The sequence below is a fragment of the Pan paniscus genome, chromosome 4, assembly GCF_029289425.2.
Source record: "Pan paniscus chromosome 4, NHGRI_mPanPan1-v2.0_pri, whole genome shotgun sequence".
In the NCBI taxonomy this organism is placed as follows: Eukaryota; Metazoa; Chordata; class Mammalia; order Primates; family Hominidae; genus Pan; species Pan paniscus.
In genome coordinates, this window is record NC_073253.2 from 49958318 (window position 1) to 49982722 (window position 24405).

A 24405-nucleotide genomic window follows, 5' to 3' on the forward strand; every position below is an offset into this window, starting at 1 on the left:
ACTCTATTTTAACTGTAAATATAGTTCTATATTTGTGAAGAGACTTTAGAAGTGGAAATAGATACCTTCACAAATCTTAAAAGACTTCTTCAGAGTCTGTAAACAGCATTACCATGTATACTTATCTCTTTCTTTTCAATGCCATGAATCATCACAAATGGCAGGCTCATTGTGGTGGCATGCTGAAATGATTGAGTGGGAACTGTGCCCAGCACTGAACTATAAAAAAAAAAAAAAAAAAAAAAACCTTATCCAAACACACTGTCCTGTATTGTAATGCATTGGCCCAACTGGATTCTTTTTGATGCTTTGGTGATTGCTCTTTTGTTTGGGCTTGGAGAATTCAGAGCTATGAAATTCAGAGCTCAGATTTGAACACAATATTAAGATTATTGCAATCTGTAGTGAATCTGTTCATGTTATCCAGTGTCAACTGCTTTTGAGATTGCATTCCTTTCACCTCAGGCATGCAATCAGGATGTATAAGTGAAATGTTGTGTGGTATGTTTACTGTAGTTGCTTAGAAGTCCCATTCTTTATCAATGCTCAAATGTGATTAAATTTGTTTTTCTTGTTAAAGGAAACAGCTTAGAACAAACCCTTGTAAGTATCTTTATTTTCAGTGATTTAACATTTCCAAATGTTAAATCATTTGGAAAATGCAATACTATTTGTTTCTCCAACAAAAGGTAAATTTATGTCAGTTCCAAAGTTCAGGTTATGACAGCACAAAACCAACACAGGTGAAAGTGTTTGCCTAGCTTTATTAAAATGGCATTCCCAGTTAGAACTTGTGAATGACAGATACTTCAGGCTTTCGAAGGAAGCTAAAACATATAATAGGCCGGATATATAAGGTTCAGAGCGAAAGAGGGCACTAAAATAAATTTTTAAAGAAAATAGGAAGGAGACAAAACTCAATACTACCTTGTCTTTTAATAACTGTCTTCCTCTTTCTAGAAGTTGTTGTATTTCCTCAATACTTGCTTCATTTCTGCATAAGGGTTTCCAGATGGCACTCTAAAACATTTGCCAGAAGGTGGCGACATAAACCCTCATTGCTTAGAACTGTCCCAGGTGCTGAACCCAGTTTCTGAGATTAAGAGAGGCTAGCCGGCTAGCGAACCGGGATTCCACCAAGTTTCCCCCAGAGGTTTGCAGGCTCTGGTAAGAAGTGCAAAAGGCCATGTAAAATGCCAGGCTTCACTTAGAACACATATGCAAAATATTTCCATCCCTGAATTTACTAGCCACAAAGCTATGGGAAGTGGCAGTGTCACTGAAATTACAAGTGTAGTAGTGATGGAAAAGTGTGTGTGTGTTTAGAATATATATCACACTGAGTTTTGTTCTTCATTTCGAGATGCAGTTGTTTACCTCTCCTTGTCCTTTGACACGTCCTTTATAATTTCGTTCTCTCCCAGTTCCCCAGGGTTAAAAAAAAAGTCACAGGCAATATTCTCCCTGAGGGAGTAAGGCTGGACTGTTAGATGATAACGGAGGTACCGTTTTGTTGTTGTTGTCGTCGTTGTTCGTTTGTTTTTAGAGACAGAGTCTCGCTCTGTCGCCCAGGCTGGAGTGCAACGGCGCGAGAACGGAGGTAGCTTTTTAAAAACGAAGACACACTCGGTCTTCTTCCATCAATTAGCAATAATTGGGAGACTGACCCAGGACTGTTCACCTTCCCATGCAGGCTCCCTATGCTTCCTTTTCTCATCTCCTATTGCCACTCTGGGATGCTGACACGATTTAAGAATTTGGCAGATAATATGAGGCAAGGAGTAGTTGGAATTCCCTCCCCCAAGTTTTTCCAACCCCAGTTTTGCTGGGTTGGAGGCGGAGTTTATTTGTTACAACCTTGGTCTGACCGGCAGGGATCTGGTGTGTGTAAGTGAGTTCTGAGTCTCTGTTGACAAAAAGAGACTCGAATGCAAAGACGCTGAGCTAGAGGGAGAGGAGGGCGGGGACCCAGAGGAAAGAGGCACTCCTCGGGGTTGGGGAAGTATTAGGAGGGGAGGGTTAGAGTGGGAGGGAAGGAGCCTGGCTTTCGAAGCGACTCACAGAGGGATAAAGGGAAGTGAGGAGGAAGAGGGAGACTGAAAGGGAAGGCAGGTGGGGAGAAGGGGGACGAAAGAGGCAGAAGAGAGAGAAGAGAGGAGGAGAGAGGGGGAGAGAGGGAAGGAAGGAAATAGGGAGAGGAGGGTCACAGAGTGACCGTGGAGGATGGGGCTTCTCGGTTCTAGATATTTCTGGGATTGGAGACTGTTTGCTAGTGGGGAGACTCCAGCTCCGGCAGCCAGTTCGGGAGCGGCAAAGTAAAATGGACAGCGACAGACAGACGTTCCAGCCACCTCTCCGCCGCCGGGAGATCCTGGAGCTGCTTTCAGGCCAACTCCAGTTTCCCAGCTGGAGCCTCTGAACGCGCTGGACTGCGAGAGCCCAGGGAGCGCCTGAAAGCTGCTCCTCGGAGATACCCTTCGCCGAAGCAGTAAGAACTTCCTGCTTGGGTCTCTGCATTCCCTTCCTCCGAAACTTCCCAGGAGAAGGGCGGAAGACCCCAGGGGAAGGGGCGAAGCGAATCTTCGCGCTGCTTTTTCTTCCCTCCCCCTTCCCGCGCCGGGCGCGCAGGCATGGATGTGCTCAGCCCTGGTCAGGGCAACAACACCACATCACCACCGGCTCCCTTTGAGACCGGCGGCAACACTAGTGGTATCTCCGACGTGACCTTCAGCTACCAAGTGATCACCTCTCTGCTGCTGGGCACGCTCATCTTCTGCGCGGTGCTGGGCAATGCGTGCGTGGTGGCTGCCATCGCCTTGGAGCGCTCCCTGCAGAACGTGGCCAATTATCTTATTGGCTCTTTGGCGGTCACCGACCTCATGGTGTCGGTGTTGGTGCTGCCCATGGCCGCGCTGTATCAGGTGCTCAACAAGTGGACACTGGGCCAGGTCACCTGCGACCTGTTCATCGCCCTCGACGTGCTGTGCTGCACCTCATCCATCTTGCACCTGTGCGCCATCGCGCTGGACAGGTACTGGGCCATCACGGACCCCATCGACTACGTGAACAAGAGGACGCCCCGGCGCGCCGCTGCGCTCATCTCGCTCACTTGGCTTATTGGCTTCCTCATCTCTATCCCGCCCATGCTGGGCTGGCGCACCCCGGAAGACCGCTCGGACCCCGACGCATGCACCATTAGCAAGGATCATGGCTACACTATCTATTCCACCTTTGGAGCTTTCTACATCCCGCTGCTGCTCATGCTGGTTCTCTATGGGCGCATATTCCGAGCTGCGCGCTTCCGCATCCGCAAGACGGTCAAAAAGGTGGAGAAGACCGGAGCGGACACCCGCCATGGAGCATCTCCCGCCCAGCAGCCCAAGAAGAGTGTGAATGGAGAGTCGGGGAGCAGGAACTGGAGGCTGGGCGTGGACAGCAAGGCTGGGGGTGCTCTGTGCGCCAATGGCGCGGTGAGGCAAGGTGACGATGGCGCCGCCCTGGAGGTGATCGAGGTTTACCGAGTGGGCAACTCCAAAGAGCACTTGCCTCTGCCCAGCGAGGCTGGTCCTACCCCTTGTGCCCCCGCCTCTTTCGAGAGGAAAAATGAGCGCAACGCCGAGGCGAAGCGCAAGATGGCCCTGGCCCGAGAGAGGAAGACAGTGAAGACGCTGGGCATCATCATGGGGACCTTCATCCTCTGCTGGCTGCCCTTCTTCATCGTGGCTCTTGTTCTGCCCTTCTGCGAGAGCAGCTGCCACATGCCCACCCTGTTGGGCGCCATAATCAATTGGCTGGGCTACTCCAACTCTCTGCTTAACCCCGTCATTTACGCATACTTCAACAAGGACTTTCAAAACGCGTTTAAGAAGATCATTAAGTGTAAGTTCTGCCGCCAGTGATGACGGAGGAGTAGCCGGCCAGTCGAGGCTACAGGATCCGTCCCATTCACTATGCTTCCCCCAACCCTAGGGAATCAACACTTAAGATAATTCGCCACTTCTCCTCTTTCTCTCTGCTCCGCTCACGGCTTGCAGACCTGGTCCCCTCCCCACTTCCTGCTCCACGGCAGGGCCCTTTGTGCAAAGGAGACCCAGCGGAGGAGCGTTGAGAGCCCAGGAAATTCAGAGAGTTTGTGAGAAGCGACATTGGCTCAGACTTTGCCTGTAGCATCAGTTTCGATCCCGGCAATTGCCTCTTCTCTCTTCTATCTCCTAAATCTTTGCGGTGGATGTTTAATGCTTAGTTCAAGGCAGAAAATTCAAAAAATAAATAAACTGTACACACAGCCGCCGCGCCCACTAAGGGGCTCCACCCCATCACCCAACTTCTAGAACTTGGACTTGAGGTTCGGGAATTTGCTCCATCTCTCCCCCTCTGTGGCCCTTGAAATATTCACCTTTTTCTCCCCATTTTCATCTTTTCTTTTTTTCATTGCTTCCCTCTCTGCCCTCGCCCATCCTTATGCACGAATCTGCTGGTCCGGAGAGGCGGAAGAGGCTGCTTTTCCCCGTGCCAGCGGTGCCCCCGGGATTCCCCGTCTTCGCGCAGACTTGAGATTAACTCTCTCGTGCAGTGCACAACCCCTATTTCCTTTGTTTCCTTGGACTCAAAGCAAGTGGCTAGAAGGTATCTCTTAGAGTGGACTTGTAAGTACAAGGCCGGGCCAGTGGGGGAGAGCAAGGAGGAGGAGGGTGTGCAGACCACTTTGTTTATGCTTGCCTTGGTGTCAGCACTCACCAAAGAAACTGACAATCATACAGTGGAGAGAGCGGACGCTGTTTGTACAGGTAGCTGGTGAGTGTGTACGTCCTGACATCGCCACTTACTTACTGCGGGAGGCGCCAGCCGGCTGCTGTTTGCGCTCTGGGGAAGCTGAGAGGCCTGGAATCCGCGCGCCTCCCCAGCCATCTGTGCTTTCGCAGCGCGCTAGGCGCTCCCGGCTGCTGACTTACAGGATCTGGGTTCCTCCGCCTACGCTCTGGGGCGCCCTGAAGCGCGGGTAGACACCTGAGGTTTTTGCCTTAGCCAGTGGCGCAAGATGCCGCAGAACTCTTGGGATTCGAGAGACCAAGAAGGCTTTAAAGGGGCGACACGCAGGGGCGGCAAAGAGGAAAGGTTCCCCAGGGCGCGCGTGCCCAAGGCTCCAGCTGGATCCCCCAGTAAAACCTGAAAGAGCAATTTTATCCTTACGATGTAGAATTTTTCCTCCTAATTCACGCTCTTGTCCTTTTTGGATCGGGGAATAATTCTGTTTAGCGTGTCCCAACACTCGCTGCATTTGCTTTACAGGACATCCAAGACACAAAGTTAGCAGAACTTTGTTTTCCAAATAGGAATTCTGGGCTTTCAATGGAATGCCCAGATAGTCCATAGGTTAGCACTATCTGTGACAACAGGCAGATAGTTTAAATAGCAGGGTCCTAAAGGACTAGTTAGGAGGTGGTCTTCCTGGGGAGGCTGAGTCTTTTATGGGATTAATTGCTCCCTAGCGTGACCATTCTGCTGTACCGAGGGTCTGCGGAAACCACCTTTTTGCCCTTTGAATTGTGCAGCATACCAGGCTTTCTCTCCTTCAGTTATTCTTGAAGCCTTGCCACTCCTGCCGAGAAACTGGTTAAAATCTTTGCTGCCCCAGAAAGGGAAGTTATTTAGGTACTCTGGATGTAAATTTCCAACTACATGATGGAGATCTAGAGGTTTGTCATTGTTTGATCTAGCCTCCAATTTTCTTATGAATAATGGTCTTGTTTTCCAGAAAATTCACAAAGTAATTGATCCCTACTCTCTTCTCTCTTCAGCTGTACCTTTCGAATGTTTTCATTTGCTGTTTTGAGAACCGTATTACATTTACAGATTGCAAAAATTGCCAGTGAAAAGTTAATTTGTTTATAATTAAGAAAGTGAAAGGACAGCTCTGTCACTTGAAGCCATTTTATTGTTTGTCAGACTGAACAAAGCTTTCCTTTGGTGTCTGCTTCTGTATTCTAAACTGGAAGTAGACATCATATCCCAGCTAAACAGGGAAAGTTTTAGAACTTTGGGAATAGTTTGTCTATGTATGTATAATGCTGAGAAGGGTCTGCAGTGAAGAAGATAAGATAGACTTCTCCAGCACAACTATTACTCATTTGATAATTCAGTTTCATTTTTGCTCACATAATCTAAGTAGAGCTATATCAGAAACCAAGATTTTCTGTATGTTACACTAAATTTTAAGAACAAAGTCTATATTTAAAATAATCCAAATGCCAAATTTGCTCATCCAAATTATGTCTTGGCCAGCAAGTTTTACATTAGAAGTTTTGAGACTTCCATTTATTTGTGTCTTTTACAGAATTGTATGACAATGACTTTTGGACATTTGTTCTGCTTTGGAATATTTACACAAGAATGGAGAAGGAACATCCAACTGGAGCATAATTGTCACGGCAATAGAGAATTTAGAGAAATAAAATAGCTGCATATCTCAAAACAGTGCCTGATGCTTTCTTTTTACTTTAAAGTATTTATACTAAGGTAAAGTGCTGATGCATCAAAATTGCCTTCACTTTTCCTCGTGACAATAAAAGACTTTAATAATGGTAATGCTAGAATTAACTGATATCAGCAACACATGCATCTTTATTTCACTCAAAATCTCTACCTACTTGTATTTATTTGTATAATTTTAAAATTAAAGTTAAAAAATACAGTGATTAAAAGAAGATCCTTCTTTACAGGTCAGGGATCTGACTTAGGGAAATAAGTGTAGTTTTCAACAGTAAAACTCATTCTAGATAGGTGATTTCTTTCAAAAAAAATCTGCCTCTGGAAAAAGAAAGTCACATATCATTTAGGCATAAAACCATGCATTTTCTATGACTGGCACCTGCAGGTAACATATAGGTTTCTTTCTAACATGGACAGAATTGAAGATATGTGGAGGAAAACTACAGTCTCTGGGGAAAGCAACAGGGGTCCAATCTGCCTTTTTAAAACAGTGGGTGGTGCTGAGATCCCTCCTCTGTCTACCCTGCAACATTCAGCTGGAGGAAAATAACCTCCCCTGTTTCAAAAGAAACAGTTGATTGTTTTGGGGTTCATCAATTAAAAGTAGAGGGGCATTTTATTTTCTGGCTGGGTCTTCTTCCATAGTAGGGTTTTGTATATATGACGTATTACTATGTTAAAATTAATTATTATGCTCTATTATTTCCCTACTTAAGTAGTCAAAAACACCTCTTGTTTCTGTTGTTATATTTGTTCATTCTACTGCTTTCTGGTGTCAGAATGATGGCTGCAGGGCAAAGTGAGCATGGGTAAACCTCCAGTAAACAAAGGTCAGGGCCATTATTGCCAGAGCAGAGAGCACTCTGAAGCTCATGAAGCTTGGTTCAGGCGATGTATGTACATACACATATTATCCCAAGAGTGAAAAATAAAATCAGGGTGCTAGTGGTGGCTCTTACCTGTAACCCAACACTTTTTGAGGCCTAGGGGAAGCAGGAGGATCGCCAGGAGTTCAAGGTTACAGTGAGCTATGATCACGCCACTACACTCCAGGTTGGGTGACAGAGCAAGACTATCTCCAAAAAAGAAAAAAAGAGTAAAATTAGAGGAATCGATAGAATAAGAACTATCTGAAGTTTGTCATTTTCAACATGTTACCTAAATGTGTTCCTGATGTTGAGTAAAATGCTGAATTGGACACATTTTTCAGTTGAATTTTGGCTATTACTGTTCTCGACCCTTGCTCCTTCCTCTGGCATCTCTTCCTCTAGGGACAATGGCTTTCTGTTTTCTACAGGCCTTCCTGTGGCCTCTATCAACACCTCAACTAAGTGAAGGAATTGTTAGTTACTAATCACTTCCAGTGTGACTAAGAAGCCCTACTAACCCATTTTCGGTGATCATGTGTCAGCTACTGCTTGATAATATTGAAATATAAAACTATAAATTAATATAAGATGCTGTTGTTACCTTAAAGTAGTTTTCAACCAATTTGAATATATAAAAATAAACTGATAAGGCCAAGTAACTACTCATGACAGGGTCAAAGTGTCATATAAACAGGATGAATCACAGGAGTTTGGCTCTATAAGAATTCAGAAGACAAAGATCACTGTGGGCTCATAGTGGGAAGGGAAGAGTGGGTAGAGAACACTGTATATTGCTGTATATTGTATGTAGGATTGAGCTCTGGGCCGACGGGAGGTAATATGAAAAGGCAGACATTCCTTATGAGGTGACAGGAAACACCCTGATCCCTTCTTCCTGGCAAGTGAGGGCCTAGTATGAAATTTCTATCTGATTGCTGGATGTTGATAATTGCCTGGGTTGATTATGCAAATGTTGATCCTTGAGAAAGATGCAGACTCTAAACCTCCCATGTGTTGTATTAACCCGAAAGGGTCTGGGAAGAGAGAGGAAAAGATGAGTCTAAAGCCAAAGGAATGGCTAGATGAGAGGAAGAAAGTTTTGAGCAGAGTAAGGAGGAGAGCATCAGAATGAGGAGAGAATCATTAACCATTAAAGAGTTGCAACAGGGTGGCCAAGGGTAGGTACAAGGCAAAAAATTCAAACTTATATAATGTTTATAATTTTGCCACCTGGTTTTTACACATAATGTGCCACTTAAATTTGAAGTAGCAGATCTGGTTAGAAATACCAATTAGAACATTTTAGCTAAAGTAGAAGGTTCACAGAGTAGTGTTAAGTACAGAAAAAGGTGCTAGAGATTGTATATGGAGGTACTTATGCCAGGTTAAAAAGCTGAAACTGTGGTTTTAGCCAGTGGAGACCACTAATAACGAAAGCAGATGTGTTCTCTTTGGAGGTGATTTCAATGAGGCAGGTGTAGAGCAATAAAGGCCTGAATGTGGGAAGCTGGCAGAAGGAATGGAAAACAAGTAAGATGATGAAAAATGCATCAAAGAAGGAACTGGCAGGACTTGGTGTCTGGATGTGAAGAGAGAGGGAGTAGAAGATGCTGATGAGGTTTTGAGCCAGGGAGATTTGGGCGAATGACAGAAAGGGAAAGTCAGGGATTGTTTTTCCTGTGGGTCTTTCCTTTTGCAGCTTCATTGGTAAATGTGAAAAGGCTTTGTCTTCTGCTAAAAGAATTCCCAATCCAGATGGCAGGGGCCTGCTGGAAAAGGTATTAATACATATCACAGCATTAGAACAATCTGCCATTTGGATGAGTATATGAGGAATGCTACTACATAATGATTGGATCAATTCCCTGATTAATATTAATTTCTTTTTTAGTAGGGGATGTTAATGTTTTTTTAAGAGGGCACAATTCCAAGAGAGAACAGCCTTTCAGGAAGAGCAACCCAAAAATACTATGTTAAGTAGTGTATTAAGAATGGTACATGAAGCCTAAAGGTTGTGTCTGTCTAGTTAAGTAAGTGGAGAGCAGAGGAAATCAGTTTTGCTGTTTGAGTTCACTTCTTAAGAACCATAAGAGACCTATTTGATCCTTATATTACTAGAAAATCTAGATCCATTAGTGTCTTAGTCTGTTCAGGCTGCTATAACAAAATACCATAAATTGGGTAGTTTACAGACAACAGAAATGTATTTGACAGTACTAGAGGCTGGGAAGTCCAAAATCAAGGCACTAGCAGGTTTGTTGTCTGGTGAGGGACTGCTAACTTGTTCACAGATGGCTGTCTTTTCTCTGTAACCTCCCATGGCAAGAGGGACAGGAACCTCTCTGAAGCCTCTTTTATAAGTGCGTGAATCTCATTCATGAAGCCTCTTTCCTTCTGACCTAATCACCTCCCCAATACTGCACCTGGTAATAATTTTACATTGGTGATTAGGTTTCAACACTTGCATTTTAGGGGGACACAAACTTTCAGACCATAGCAGTGAGGCTAATGTATCCAGTGAATTTCTTTTATTTTTCCATCAACTTTGCTTATGTGGCAATGGCAAGAATAGAGAAATGAGCAGAATCCACAGACATTTCCATATCTGACACTATCCCAAGCATTATCATGCCAACTGCCTATAACCCTGTGCAATTGCCCTGCCTTTCAGAACGTTGTCCAGGCCAGTAATTCAAGGAGCTGTTTTGTATTGGAAAGTGGTTGTTCTGTTGTGTCTAAGCTAGTTTCATCTTTGAAGAAATGCAAGGGAAAAAAGCTGGCTGGGAGCAGAAGGGAGAGGAAAAGACAGGGGAGATAACAGGACACACTTTTGTTATATAGCTGCGGAGATGAGAAAGTGTTTTCAAACTCCTCCAAAGTCCTTGGAGAGGAAGTATCCTGTGAAATATGGTGTGCTTCGTAGTCTTTGGAAATAATTAGCCTGACTTTGCAATAACTAAAGAAGATAGAAATCAAATGGTGAAAGCTGATTTTTAACTTTAAAAGAACAGTAGATACAGGACTTCAATTGCAAATATTCACCAAAAATATAGTTTATTCTAAGTATTTACTGCAGAGAAGGAGCAATTTATGGGAGAGGCTCTGACTCAAGAGTAATGGGCATAAAATTCATTTGTTCATTCAACTAAGATTTCTGGAATGCTGATGGGCCAGTGACTGTTTTACATACTTGGGATACAGCAGTGAAAAAACTAGGTAAAATCTTTTGGCAGGTTGTTTGCAAAAATGGCCACCATTATTTTTCTCCATGTGTTCACCTCTTTTACAATGTGATTGCAAATTGCTAACAGAATAGATTTTACGTGTGCCCAACACACACAAAAAATGATAAGTATTTGAAGTAATGAATATGTTTTAAAAAGATATGGAGGCTATTTTCTTATACCTTGAATCTGGGCTGGCCTTATGCCTTGCTTTGATGAGTACGATGGGGCAGCATTGATGTGGTACCAGTTCTGAACATGGAACTCAAGAGGCTCTGTCCTCTTCCACTTGCTTCCTTGTAACCCTGCCCAACTGTCATGTGAACAACCCTGTGCTCACTTGCTGGAGACAAGGAGACCAGATGGAGCAGAGGAGTCATCCCAGCTGAGGCCATTCTGGATCAGCTAGAGCCCGACAGACTTGGCAGTGACTGTAGACACAAGAGTGAGGGCAGCCTAGACCAGAAGAAACTCTCAGCTTCATTCAATCTAAATTATCAAAGCACAGACTTTTGAACTAAATAAATGGTTGTTATTTTAAGGCACTAAAATTTGGAATAATTTGTTATATTGGAAAAGCTAACTAATACAGTCTCAGATCTTAAGGAATTTACAACAGAGAGAACAGAGAAAATAAGCAACAATAACAAAATCATATACGTATGTAGTATATCAGATGGCAATCTGGAAAATGAAATACGCTGAAGTAAGATGTATAGGGGGTGCTAAGGTGAAGGGGAAAGGATGTTGCTATTTTTTATTGGTGTTTAGGTGACTGCTCACTGATAAGGTGACATTTGGATAGTGACCTCGAAAGAGTTATCAGAGGCAACTGTTTGGAGCTTGGTGAAAATGAGCCCTCAGATAAATATATCTTAAGAAATCTCGGGCAATTTACTGTGAAACTACAAAGGATGTATTTCCAACAAAGGAAATGGCAGGAAATTGCAGATTTGGAAATTTGTGTGTTCAATTTCTAAGGCCTTCCCACTTCCTGACTGGAGACCTATTAGGTTGAAGGTATTAATATTCAACTTGCTCAGGATAAGACTCAGCCAGCTAATGGGAAACACCGAGTGGGATCTTACCAAATCGTAGGTATTGCTATGACCCTGAAACTCTGGCATATAATCTACATCAGGGGTCCCCAACCCCTGGGTCATGGATCTGTTCTGTCCATGGCCTGTTAGAAACTGGGCCGCACAGTTATATGAGCCAGCATTCCCACCTGAGCCTTGTCTCCTGTCAGATCAGCTGTGGCATTAGATTTTCATAGGAGTGCGAACACTATTGTGAACAGTGCATGTGAGGGATCTAGGTTGCACGCTTCTTATGAGAATGTAATGATACATGTAATGTGCTTGAATCATCCCAAAACCATACCCCTGCCCACTGCAGTCAGTGGAAAAATTGTCTTCCACAAAATCAGTCCCTGGCTTTTGAAAGGTTGGGGACCACTGCTCTACATGGTGAAAAAAGAAGCTGCCTTGGCAAGCCAGGTCAATGTTACTGAATTTTACTTCTGACTATGCTACCACTGTCATCTTGGTATATGGTATCATTTTATTTTGAAAACAGCTTTACTGAGGTTTCATTCACATACTTACAATTAACCCATTTAAAGTGTATAATTCAAAGGTTATAAATACACTCACAGAATTGTGCAGTCATCATTATAACCAATTTTTGGAACATATTCTTCACTCCCAAAATAAACCCTGTACTCTTTATCAGTCACTCCTTATTTCCCACTAATCCTTGAGCCCTAGGCAATCACCAATCTACTTTCTATCTTTATAAATGTGCCCATTCTGGACATTTTATCGAAATAGAATCAATTAACATGTGGTCTTTTGTAACCAGATCCTTTTATCTAGCATAATGTTTTCAAGGTTCATTTATGTTGTAGCATGTATCAATACTTTATGTCTTTTTATTGCCAAATAATATTCCGTTTTAAGGCTCTATCATATTTAATTTATCCATTAATTGATCATTGTGGTTGTTTCCACTTTTTGGCTATTATAAATAATGCTGTTGTGAACACTTGTTTATAAATTTCTACCTAACTGTACATTTTCATTAATCTAGGGTATAAAACTAGAGATGGAATTGCCGGATGATATGATAACTGTATGTTTAACTTTTTGAAGGACTTCCAAGCTGTTTTCCATAATGGTTATATCATTTGAAATTCCCACCAACAACGTAAGAGGGTTCCAATTTTTCCACATCCTCCCCAATGCTTGTTATTATCTGTCTTCTTGATTATAGCTATCCTAGTGAATCTGAAGTATTATCTCATTGTGGTTTTGACTTGCATTTTCCTAATGACTAATGATGTTGAGCATCTTGTTATATGCTTATTGACTGTTTGCATATCTTCTTTAGAGAAATATCTATTTTAATTCTTTGCTCATTTTTAAACTAGGTCTTTTTATTATTGAGTTGTAAGAGTTCCTTATTCTGGATTCTTATCAGCTTATGAATTACAAATCTTTTCTCCAATTCTGTTATCTTTTCACTTTCTTAACATTATCATTTGCATCACAGCAATTTTTTTTTTTTTTTTTTGCTTGTGTTTTGGAGTTGTATCTAAGAAAGTCATGGGAGATTTACTCCGATGTTTTCTTTTAAGGGTTTTACAGTTTTAGTTTTTACATTTAGGTAATTGATTTATTTGTGAGTTATTTTATGTATGATACATAGAAGGGGCTCAAATTCAGTTTTTTGCCAATGCCATTTTCAATACTATTTGTTGAAAAGAATATTATTTCTCCACTGAGTTTTTTATGCCCTTGATGAAGATCAATTAAGCATAAATGTAAAGGATTATTTCTGGATTCTCAATTCTATTTCTCTAAACTATTTGTCAATTGTTATAGCAGTACCAGAGTCTTGATTATTGTACCTTTGTAGTAAGTTTTGAAATCAGGCAATGTGATTCCTCTGACTTTGTTCTTTTATTCAAGATCACTTCAAGTATTCTAGATCCCTTGCATTTTCATATAAATTTTGACATAAGCTTGTCAATTTCAGAAAAAAACGTAACTGGAATTTTAATAGGGATTGCATTGGATCTGTATATCCACATGGAAAGTATTATCTATTATCATCTTACCAATATTAAATCTTCTGATTCAGGGACATGGAATGCCTTTCCATTTATTTAAGTGTGATTTAATTTATCTTAACACCATTTTGTGGTTTTTAGGGTGCAAGTTTTACACTTATTTTGTTAAACTTATTTGTAGGCATTTTTTTTCTTTTAGTCACTATTGTAAATGAGATTGCTTTAAAATTTCATTTTCAAATAGTTCATTATTAGTGTATAAAAATATGATTAATTCTTGTATATTGATCTTGTATTCTGCAGTCTTGCTAAAATTATTTTAGTAGGTATTTAAGTGAATTTCGTAAGATATTTTACATATATTATGCCATCTGCAAATATAGTTTTACTTTAAAAAATGGATGTCTTATATTTTTTTTGACCAGTTCCCTTGCTATAACTTCTACCATCAGGGGCAATAAAAGTGATGAGAGTGGACATCCTGTCTTGTTCCTGATTTTATGGGAAAAGTATTCAGTTCTTCACCATTTGAGTGTTAAGTTAATGGTGGGTTTTTCACGGCTGCTCTTTATCAGATTGAGAAAGTTTCTTTATTTTCCTAGTTTATTAGGTGTTTTCATTGTGAAAGGATGTTGAAGTTGATCAAATGTTTTCTGTATGTCAATTGAGATGATTATGTGCTTTTTGTGATTTTTTAAGATTAAATGAAATAATTTCAGGGAATATTTAGCAAAAACTCTGCTATATACTAACTACTTAACAAATGTTATTTAATATTTGCTCAAGGAAGCACCTGTAATTGGATTTTCATTGGTTGTGTAGTTGCAGAGCAAGGAGAAAAGTTACATCGAATATTAAATATCATTCCTGATTTTTTAATCATATAAAACAGAAGACAGATGTATTAGTCTGTTCTCACACTGCTAATAAAGACAAACCTGAGAACGGGTAATTTATAAAGGAAGAAGTTTAATTGACTCCCAGTTCAGCATGGCTGGGAAGTCCTCAGGAAACTTACAATCATGGCAGAAGGGGAAGCAAACATGTCCTTCTTCACATGATGGCATGAAAGAAAAGTACACAGTGCAGTGAGGAAAAAGCCCCTTATAAAACCATCAAATCTTGTGAGAACTCACTCACTATCATGAGAATAGCATGGGGTAAACCACTCCCATGATTCAATTACCTCCCACCAGGTCTCTCCCTTGACATATGGGGATTATGGGAACTAATCAAGTTGAGATTTGGGTGAAGACACAACCAAAGCATTTCAACAGTTAAGTAGAATGCCTCAGAAAGAAATAAGAGGACATTTACAAACTAGCATTGTCCACATGATAAAACTTTAATTTTAAGGAAATTAAAATAAGACATAAAAATGAGGAATGAACTTGATAAGTGGTAAAATACTAATAAATGTACTTTAGAAATTCACATTTCTCTCTTCTTGTCTTTGTTTTACCTGTGACCTTGTGTGGCTCTCTCTCTCTCTCAGTCAAGTGTATGTGCACACCCATTCACACCCACTAATCTATGCTTCTAGTGTGTGGGGGAGAGCTTATCAATGCTTTCAGTTCATTGCTTTCAGTTCGTAATGATTTTCACAGTGGACCACCCTGTTACCACTTGTAAGCCTTACCAGAAGAACCAGATGGCTGCTATATTTGAGTTGCCAAAACAGTAGCAATAAAACCCATAAAATGTGGAGAAAAGATATTTTCTTTTTTTTATTGTATTTCAATCCTGACAGTGTCATTAAATAATGAGAACCTCAAAAGCTCACTGTGAAATTCACAAATTATTAAGAGTCTGGGCCATTGTTCTCATTCTTCATTGTTAAATAATTAAGCCTAGATCATCTCAAATACACACACTTGATTGGTGTCATTTGATGGCACTGCAATTTTTGCTTTAACAAATTAGAAATATAATAATATTAAATTGACTTTGTTTCTTATCTTGCATTTATGTTTTGATGATACAGTATCTGATCATATTTGTTTATTCAATTGGTGTGAATTTTTAATAATGTGTTCTTACCTTGTTGGCTTTCTGATGTGTAACTTTCCATGATGCTTGGTTTAATGTGCCTCTTACCCATTTAGTCATACTTTAAAAACATATAATGTGCTAATAACGGGATTGATCATTTTATCTGATTTTTCATGAACATTTACATATGTATACAATATGACATATTTTACATACTTAGGTGTATCTTTATAAAGTTTGATGCACTCAGCAAAATAGTTTTTATGTTCATATGTATAAAATAAGCAATATATCAGTGGTTCTCAGGGATAATTTTGTGACCTCCACCCCAAGGAACATTGGCAATGTCTGGAATCATTTTTTGTCATCACAGTTGGATGGGTGCTACTGGCATCTAGTGGGTATATGCCAGAGGTGTCACTCAACATCTTCAATGCACAGGACAACCCCTACAACAAATAATTATCTGGCCCAAAATATCAATAGTGTTGAGGTTAAAAAATTCTCTAGATAAATTGCCTTCTCATGTTTTGGAATGAAAAATTTTTAGGTACTTTTATGACTAGCAAAGGAATAATGCATGCATTTAGGAAGACTTCAAAAACAAAAATTGCTATAAATTCCACCTTGTTTTTGTAATGTCTGTTAACTTCCCCAGGGACTTTCACATATAGAATTTAATATACTTCTTATGTTATTTCTGGGATATAGAAATGGAAGATTTGCCAAATAAATATGCTTTTTTTTACAGATGCAAAACATACACAGAATTTAAGTGATTATCTTAAGGTTACATGGTTGATTAGTGATCACAGTTCCTTTTCTGACGGTAAAAGCATAAAAGGCTGACTTATATGTTCCTCAGAGAGAAACAGGATGATAACGCCAGTGTTCAAAAAGCCTTGCTCTATCTTTTCTCCTTCTTTTCCACCTCCTCAGTAATGTAAAAATCCTAGGCGAATAATTTCACCATTCTATTACTAAACACTGAATAATCTCATATCATCATTTCAATTAGAGCATATTTCTTTATTGATATAGAATAAATTTAGTTATGTTAACTTGAAATTTACATTTAGCATTAATCATAATATGGGAGGAAATTAAACCTCGAATTGATTCTATAAGTTCTGCTAATCAGGTTGTGAAACTGAAACATGTCAAGCAATATGGAGTTTCCATGTTCTTCCTCTGAAAGTTCTAATTCATGCCTCCTCTTTTAGCTGTTGAACAATAAATGAGTTTATGAGAGAATGCCAATAACCAGGATAGAGATTTAAATTAGAAATGGGACAAATATTGGTACTTAATTACTGCAGTGTTAACCTTGTTGTCAGTGATTTTCAGAATAGTTAACTGAGAGGAGAAATTTACTGGTATTTCCATCCCCAAATTTCTTTTTTCCGTGCTACTATTTTGGCCAGGCACTAAGATCCTTAAGCTCTACTTGGAGACTGTTAATATTATGAAATAATTTATTCTGTTTTAATGGTTGAGGTAATTAATTTTAAAGAAAGTAAGTGATCATTTAAGCTATCTTTGTATGAATAAATTCTATTTAAATGTCTTCCAACAACTTGTACAAACCTTTGAAAGTGAATGCATAAGGACAAGTTACAAAGCCATCCATCCTACCTGAACATTTTCCCAACCTGTCAATCAAGGATTTTCTGAAACTTGGTGTCCAAGGATTAGAGTTAAGATTTTTTCTCAATATACTTACCGAGTTTCTGCTAAATGTCTAGCACTGGGAACACACCAAAGAGTCACAGTGGCTTCATACATGTTTTCTGCAGTTAAACTTTTTTTTAGGTAGGCAGTAGATTGTGGTAAATTCTGGAGTAAACCTGGGGAGATGAAGACGGCACAGCAGCAGAGTGAGAGGACTGTCATTGATCAGTAACCAAATATAAAGAAGACAGTCTTAGGAATTTACAGCTTAGTAGTAGGTGGGCAGAAAGCTGAGAGAAAGATCAGGGGGTGAAATTATCCCAAAGCAGTATTTCAAAGCTTGTTATTTAGTTGAATGACTAAAAAGTGAGTTGCGATCAAAACTCCTACATTACCTACTGAAGTAGTGTGTTGAACATTTAGGAATTATTTGTAAACACTTACAACAATTGTTCTCAATCCTGGTTGCACATTAGAATTACCAGGGGGAGCTTTTAAACACATGGAAGGCTGTACTCCCATCTAGAGATTCTGATTCATTGAGTCTAGAGTTAGGCCTAAGAAATTGCTGTTAACAAAGCAAACAAAGAAAACTCCCTGAGTTTTCTAAAATACAGGAAACTAGGGATCCAAAGGGGTTAGAATATATCTGATGGCATCTCGTGAACCTCATCATAGGAAATGTGGTATATGCTTGATGGTAATAACTATATGGGTCTGAGACTTTACAAAGAGATATATGACATTTGGGCTATAGCCTACCCTGTGAGAAAGAATAAGAAAAAGCCAATCAAACTTTGTTTACTCTTGGTCTCCTACTTATCCCAGGGAGCCCTATGGGACCTAGTGATTAAGAAAGACATAGAGTGTTAACAATAAAGAGCCAGTCGCACTGCTCCCTAATTTACTGCATCACCTTTAGGGAATACTCTTGACTAACGTATTTTTGAGGCAACAAGTTAGAACTCAGCATAAATAGAAACTAACTGCAAATGGACTTAAAATACAATGGTAGATGCTGTCCTCGGCAACCAGAACAAGGTTCTATCAATGACAGCACATTCACTGTTCAGGAAGGATACACACACACACACACACACACACACACACACACACACGCAGCAGAGATCACATTTACAGCATGGTAAAAACGTTTTCAAATCCGAGTTTATAAGGGATAAACTACAATCCTGGGTGTATGGAATAAAGAAGATGATTGATCTATGTAATAACTCAAGAACACAAAGGGAATATTCACAAGTAGCTGGAAGATAGGACAGTCATTATTTTGGCAAGTTCAGTTTTGATCTCTTGCTGTCCTAAATCTTTGATAAATATATCTTTAATCACTGAGCTCACATAAGTGAGACATTTTATTTAATCTGCCATCATTTTAATAGTAATATACTTAGATATGTGAACTATTTGACAAAGCTACATTTTTTGAAAAAGTTTGAAGACTAGTTTTAAAGGAGTTAGATGATTAGAGCAAGAACTGTATGATGATGATAATTTTGTTGAAGTGTAACTGCCCTTTCTCTTTTATCCACATGAATACATTTGCTGTTAAAAGTTTTTATAGATGGTTTCTATCATGCCTAAAATCTAATTGATTAAAATTAAAATGGAAAACCTTAAAACTGTAAAATAATTTTTGAGTTTCCAATGGTCATTTGAGTTCCCACATTTAATTCTCACCTTTCAAAATTGCTAAGAAATAGGAAAACTGAAGAAAAACAAAAGACCATCAAAGATTATTATTTCAGCAGTGGAGGTGGAAAGAAGGGGATCTGTGAAAAACCTGAACAGCAGCTCTAAAAAACAGCCTTCCACATCCAAACTGAAGTCTTGGGTAAGAAGTGGGCAAAGTGGAAGTGGAATTTTAGTCCTCCTTATGAATCTGAAAAATGCATCAGTGAATGAAACCACAACATAAAAGGCTGATAAGATTTTTAAAAAAGAATGATAATATTCTTTATTAGTGAAAGTGTTATAACAATGAACACTCATACATACAGTTGATAAATGTAAATTGGTACAAAGTTTCCTTAAAGAAAATTGTTGTCATGTGTCATGGACTTTCAAATGTTTGATATCTTTGGTTTACTAATTTTACTTTCAGAAAATTCTGTGAAAGTAATCACAGAATGATGATTACTATCATCTATCAATGATGCATTTATGAAGATATTCATTACAGCACTTTTAATACAGAAAAACTAGGTAGAGGTCAAATGTTCAATATTAGGGGTTTGGGTGAATTTATTGTGGCAATCCATACAATGGAATACTACTTAGTATTTCAAAATGATATATAAGCACATATGTTTTGTCTTTGAATTATAGTAGAAATATATTGTTAATGAGAAAAGCAAGTTACAAAACATTCATATAAAATAAATATTTGTCCATCTATAAAGAAGAAGTCTTGAATATCTACCTACACATTAGCAGTTATTATTTCTCTGTGGTGAACTAAGGATGATTTCTTTATTTTTAAAAAAATTATCCCATGAATTTTAATAACTTGTGTGATAAAAAATGAAAAATTTAATTGGTGGTATGAAATCTCTTATTTCTATAGAAAATTCATACAGTGTTTGTTTTAGTCTTTGAGAATATGAAGCAAATATTTTTGCCATGTGGAATACATTTTATATGCAGCTATAATTCATTAAAATTTTATATCCGTAATATGTTAGCTGTAGAGACAAGAGTATATACACAGGAAACAATCAGATGGAATGAAATGAAAACAAATCACCCAATATAAGTCATATAGGTGTTACAATTCGCATCAGGAGATCAGTAAAGGGATATTTTAAAGCTATCTGGGGAGTCAACTCATTGGCATACATTTTATGTTACTAGGTTAAATCACAGATCACTCACGCGCTTATTGTCCCTCATTCCCTACGCCTTAGTTTGGTGATCTGAGTCACAGAATTCACTATATGTTATTTGATATCCTTCTTTAACTTGGCCTTCACTTTTCATGAACAAGGTTATCCAGCAAGGTGCAAATGTGGCTACTGTGACCGAAGATGCTGTCTCCTTTCTGGATTCGGGGACTACGCTACCCGGGATCATTTACTTCCCAGTTTTATTGGATTGGTGCAAAAATAATTGCAGTTTTGGAATGTGAATTTTAAATCATTATAACTATGCTCAAACACATCTTTATTTTATTATTATTATTATTTTATTTTATTTTTTATAGAGACAGAGTCTCGCTCTGCTGCCCAGGCTGGAGTGCAGTGGTGCAATCTCGGCTCACTCCAACCTCTGCCTCCTGGGATCGAGCAATTCTCCTGCCTCAGCCTCCCAAGTAGCTGGGACTACAGGCACACACCACCATGCCCAGCTAATTTCTTTTGTATTTTAGTAGAGACAGGGTTTCACCGTGTAGCCCAGGCTGGTTTCGAACTCCTGAGCTCAGGCAGTCTGCCCACCTTGGCCTCCCAAAGTGCTAGGATTACAGGCGTAAGCTACCGCACCCGGTCAAACACATCTTTATTAATCAAAGCAGGAACCATTACAATGAAGACATTTTTGCCAATGAGAAACAAGTTTGTTTATTCCTGTAGTGTAAAATTCATGCTTCGGGATTCAACAGACTCTTAGAAAACATTTTCTGCATCCGGCTGGTTGTGGAGGCATTTTCCCTGCAAAAAGTTGTTGAGATGTCTGAAGAAGTGAAGAAATGGTAGTCAGTTGGTGAGAGGTCAGGTGAAATGGCAGATGAGGCAAAGCTTTGTAGCCCAAATCCGTTCAACTTTTGAAGCATTGGTGGTGTGACATGCGTTCAGGTGTTGTCATGGAGAAGAATTCAGCCCTTTCTGTTGACCAGTGCCAGTTGCAGTTTTTGGTTCATTTCATCAATTTGCTGAGCATACTTCTTAGATATAATGGTTTTTCTGGGATTCTGAAAGCTATAGTGGGTCAGACCAGCGGCAGACCACTAAACAGTGACCATCACCTTTTTTGGTCCAAGTTTGGTTTTGGGAAGTGTTTTGGATCTTCTTCTCTGTCCAACCACTGGGCTGGTCATCACTGGTTCTCGTATAAAATCCACTTCTTGTCGTATGTCACAATCCAATAGAGAAATGGTTTGTTGTTGTGTAGAGTAAGAGAAGATGACACTTCAAAACGGTGATTTTTTTTTATTTTTCGTCAGGTCATGAGGCACCAACTTATCTAGCTTTTTCACCTTTTCAGTTTGCTTCATGCTGAACGACCGTAAAATGGTCAACTTTGAATTCTATGGCAACTTCTCATGCAGTTGTAAGAGGATCAGCTTTGATGATTGCTGTCAATTGGTCATGGTCAACTTCTGATGGCCAGCCACTATGCTCCTCATCTTCAAGGCTCTTGTCTCCCTTGCAAAACTTCTTGAACCACCAGTGCATGGTACATTCGTTAGCAGTTCCTGGGCCGATGTGTTGTTGATGTAGTGAGTTGTTTCTGCTGCTTTACAACACATTTGAACTCAAATAAGAAAATTGCTCAAATTTACTTTTTGTCTAACATTATTTCCATAGTCTAAAATAAACATAAAATAAATAGCAAGTAATAAATCATTAGCAAAAAAAAAATAAAGTGAGAAATGCCCATTAAAATGATGTATAACATAAAGTAAGAAATGCCCATTAAAATGATGTATAACCTAACCACATTTATTTAAGAATATATTCCAATATCAAATGGCAAATTCCAACAATGCAAAAACCACAATTACTTTTGCACTCACCTCAATATATATATATTCCTAAATAACTCGACTTATGGAAAAGTTGCAAAAATAGTACAGAGAATTCTTTTAAAACTTTCACCCAGCATTCTCTAAAGTTAGCATCTCATATAAACACAATAACAAAATAAAGAAATTAACACTGGTACAATACTATTAATTAAACTACAGACTTTATTCCCATTTCATCAGTATTTCCACTGCTGTCTGTTACGGAATCTAATCCAGAATTCCATTTGCAGTTAGCTGTCATTTCTCCTGAGTCTCCTTCATTTGTGACACTTTCTCAGTCTTTCTATGTAGTTTATGACCATGACACTTTCAAAGAACAATCAGTTATTTTGTTAAATGTCCCTCAATTTGAATTCATCTCTCATATTTTCATGATTAAATCAAAGTTATCAATTTTTGGCCAGAATACCAAAAAAGTGTTGTTGTGCCCTTCTTGGTGTAGGTCAGGATGCATATGATGATGATATATTTTATTGAAATTGGAAAAGTTTTCTGGTCCCCCTCACAGGGCATGTGATGGGGGTGTGGCTTTCTTCAATTAGCAAAATTTATGTGAAATGCATTCATGCTGTTTCAGGAATCAATAAGCTGTTTCTTTATATTACTTGGTAGCATTCCACTGAATGTGTGAACCAGTTTGCCACCCCATTCACTGGTGAAGGAACATCTAAATCGTTTCTAGTTTGTTACAGTTGAGAATAGAACTGATATAAATATTTATTTACAGATTCTTGCTTGAACGTAAATTTTCATGTTTCTTGGGTAAATGCCCTAGATTGGGGATTGCTAGTTCATTTGATAAGTGTATGTTGAAGTTTATTATAAGAAATTGCCAAACTGTTTTTAAAAAGTGTTTTTACATTTGACTTCTTATCAGCAGTATATTAGAGCTCCAGTTTCTTCATAGCCCGCTACCACTTAGTGTAGTCAGAATTTTTGTTTGTTTGTTTACCATTCTAACAAATGTGAAATTGTATCTTACTGTGGTTTTAATTTCATTTTCCTGATGATTAATGATGTGAAGCACGTTTTCACAATTGGTGTCAAAATTTGTCATTTTTTTCCTGCATCTATTGAGATGCTCACGTAGCTTTTCCTTTTTAATCTAATAATATGGCAAATTATGTTATTTGATTTTTCAAACATTGAAACAGCTTTGTATTACTGGGATAAATTTCACTTGGTCATAGACAGTTGTTCTTTTTATACATTTCTTGATTCAATTTTTTAATATATTTATTGAGGATTTTTTTTCCTTTTTTTAATTATACTTTAAGTTTTAGGGTACATGTGCACATTGTGCAGGTTAGTTACATATGTATACATGTGCCATGCTGATGCGCTGCACCCACTAACTCGTCATCTAGCATTAGGTATATCTCCCAGTGCTATCCCTCCCCCCTCCCCCGACCCCACCACAGTCCCCAGAGTGTGATATTCCCCTTCCTGTGTCCATGTGTTCTCATAGTTCAATTCCCACCTATGAGTGAGAATATGCGGTGTTTGGTTTTTTGTTCTTGCGATAGTTTACTGAGAATGATGATTTCCAATTTCATCCATGTCCCTACACAGGACATGAACTCATCATTTTTTATGGCTGCATAGTATTCCATGGTGTATATGTGCCACATTTTCTTAATCCAGTCTATCATTGTTGGACATTTGGGTTGGTTCCAAGTCTTTGCTATTGTGAGTAATGCTGCAATAAACATACGTGTGCATGTGTCTTTATAGTAGCATGATTTATAGTTATTTGGGTATATACCCAGTAATGGGATGGCTGGGTCAAATGGTATTTCCAGTTCTAGATCCCTGAGGAATCACCACACTGACTTCCACAATGGTTGAACTAGTTTATTTTTGCACTTATGTTTATGAAAGATGTAGGTCTATAGTTTTCGTTTTTACAGTCTTTGGTTTTAGTATCAAGATAATACTATCTTCATAAAATAAATTGAAAAGTTTCTTTTTAAAATATTTTCTGGAAGAGTTTGTATAGAATTTGTATTAATATTTTTATTATACTTAAACGTTTGGAGGAACTCACCAGGGAAATCATCTGGGCCTAGGTTTTTCTTTGTTGAAAGGTTTTTAACAATGACTCCAATTTATTTAATGGCTACTGACCTATTCAGGTTATCTTTATTTTTTTTTTTGGCAGCTTGTGTCTTTCCACAAATTGGTTAGTATCAACTAGGTTGCTTCATTTATGGTAATAGTGTTCATAGTATTTCATTATTTCCCTTTTTCATGTCTGTGGGGTCTGTACTGATGTACCCTGTTTCATACCTAATATTAGCAATTTGTTTCTTCTTTTTCTTCATC

General features: G+C 39.0%; 1 protein-coding gene and 1 long non-coding RNA gene across 3 annotated transcripts in view; one reads left to right on the forward strand and one right to left on the reverse strand.

Annotated features, from left to right (window-relative positions):
• The first annotated feature begins 2630 nt into the window (after nucleotides 1–2630).
• On the forward strand, nucleotides 2631–6467 carry HTR1A (5-hydroxytryptamine receptor 1A). 2 transcript variants are annotated; one of them, XM_034960040.3, is made up of 2 exons: nucleotides 2631–4646; nucleotides 6335–6467. In XM_034960040.3, exon 1 carries the CDS (start codon nucleotides 2631–2633, stop codon nucleotides 3897–3899), a length of 1269 nt encoding a protein of 422 aa, XP_034815931.1. In that variant the 3' UTR covers nucleotides 3900–4646; nucleotides 6335–6467. The 2 variants fall into 2 exon arrangements, with proteins under 2 accessions (XP_034815931.1, XP_034815930.1); XM_034960039.3 differs by having other exon boundaries at nucleotides 2631–5696; nucleotides 6335–6466.
• A 337-nt stretch (nucleotides 6468–6804) lies between these two features.
• The window catches only part of LOC117980283 (uncharacterized), a 52208-nt gene continuing 34607 nt past the window's right edge, over nucleotides 6805–24405 (reverse strand). The window contains exons 2-3 of the long non-coding RNA XR_004671541.3: nucleotides 17371–17494; nucleotides 6805–14706 (exon numbers count right to left, since the gene is read on the reverse strand). This is a non-coding gene — a long non-coding RNA (uncharacterized LOC117980283). The remainder of the gene's footprint in view (nucleotides 14707–17370; nucleotides 17495–24405) is intronic.

What these genes read in the sequence shown, in the direction of transcription:
- HTR1A (XM_034960040.3), top strand. Translation starts at nt 2,631, where the DNA reads ATGGATGTGCTCAGCCCTGGTCAGGGCAACAACACCACATCACCACCG.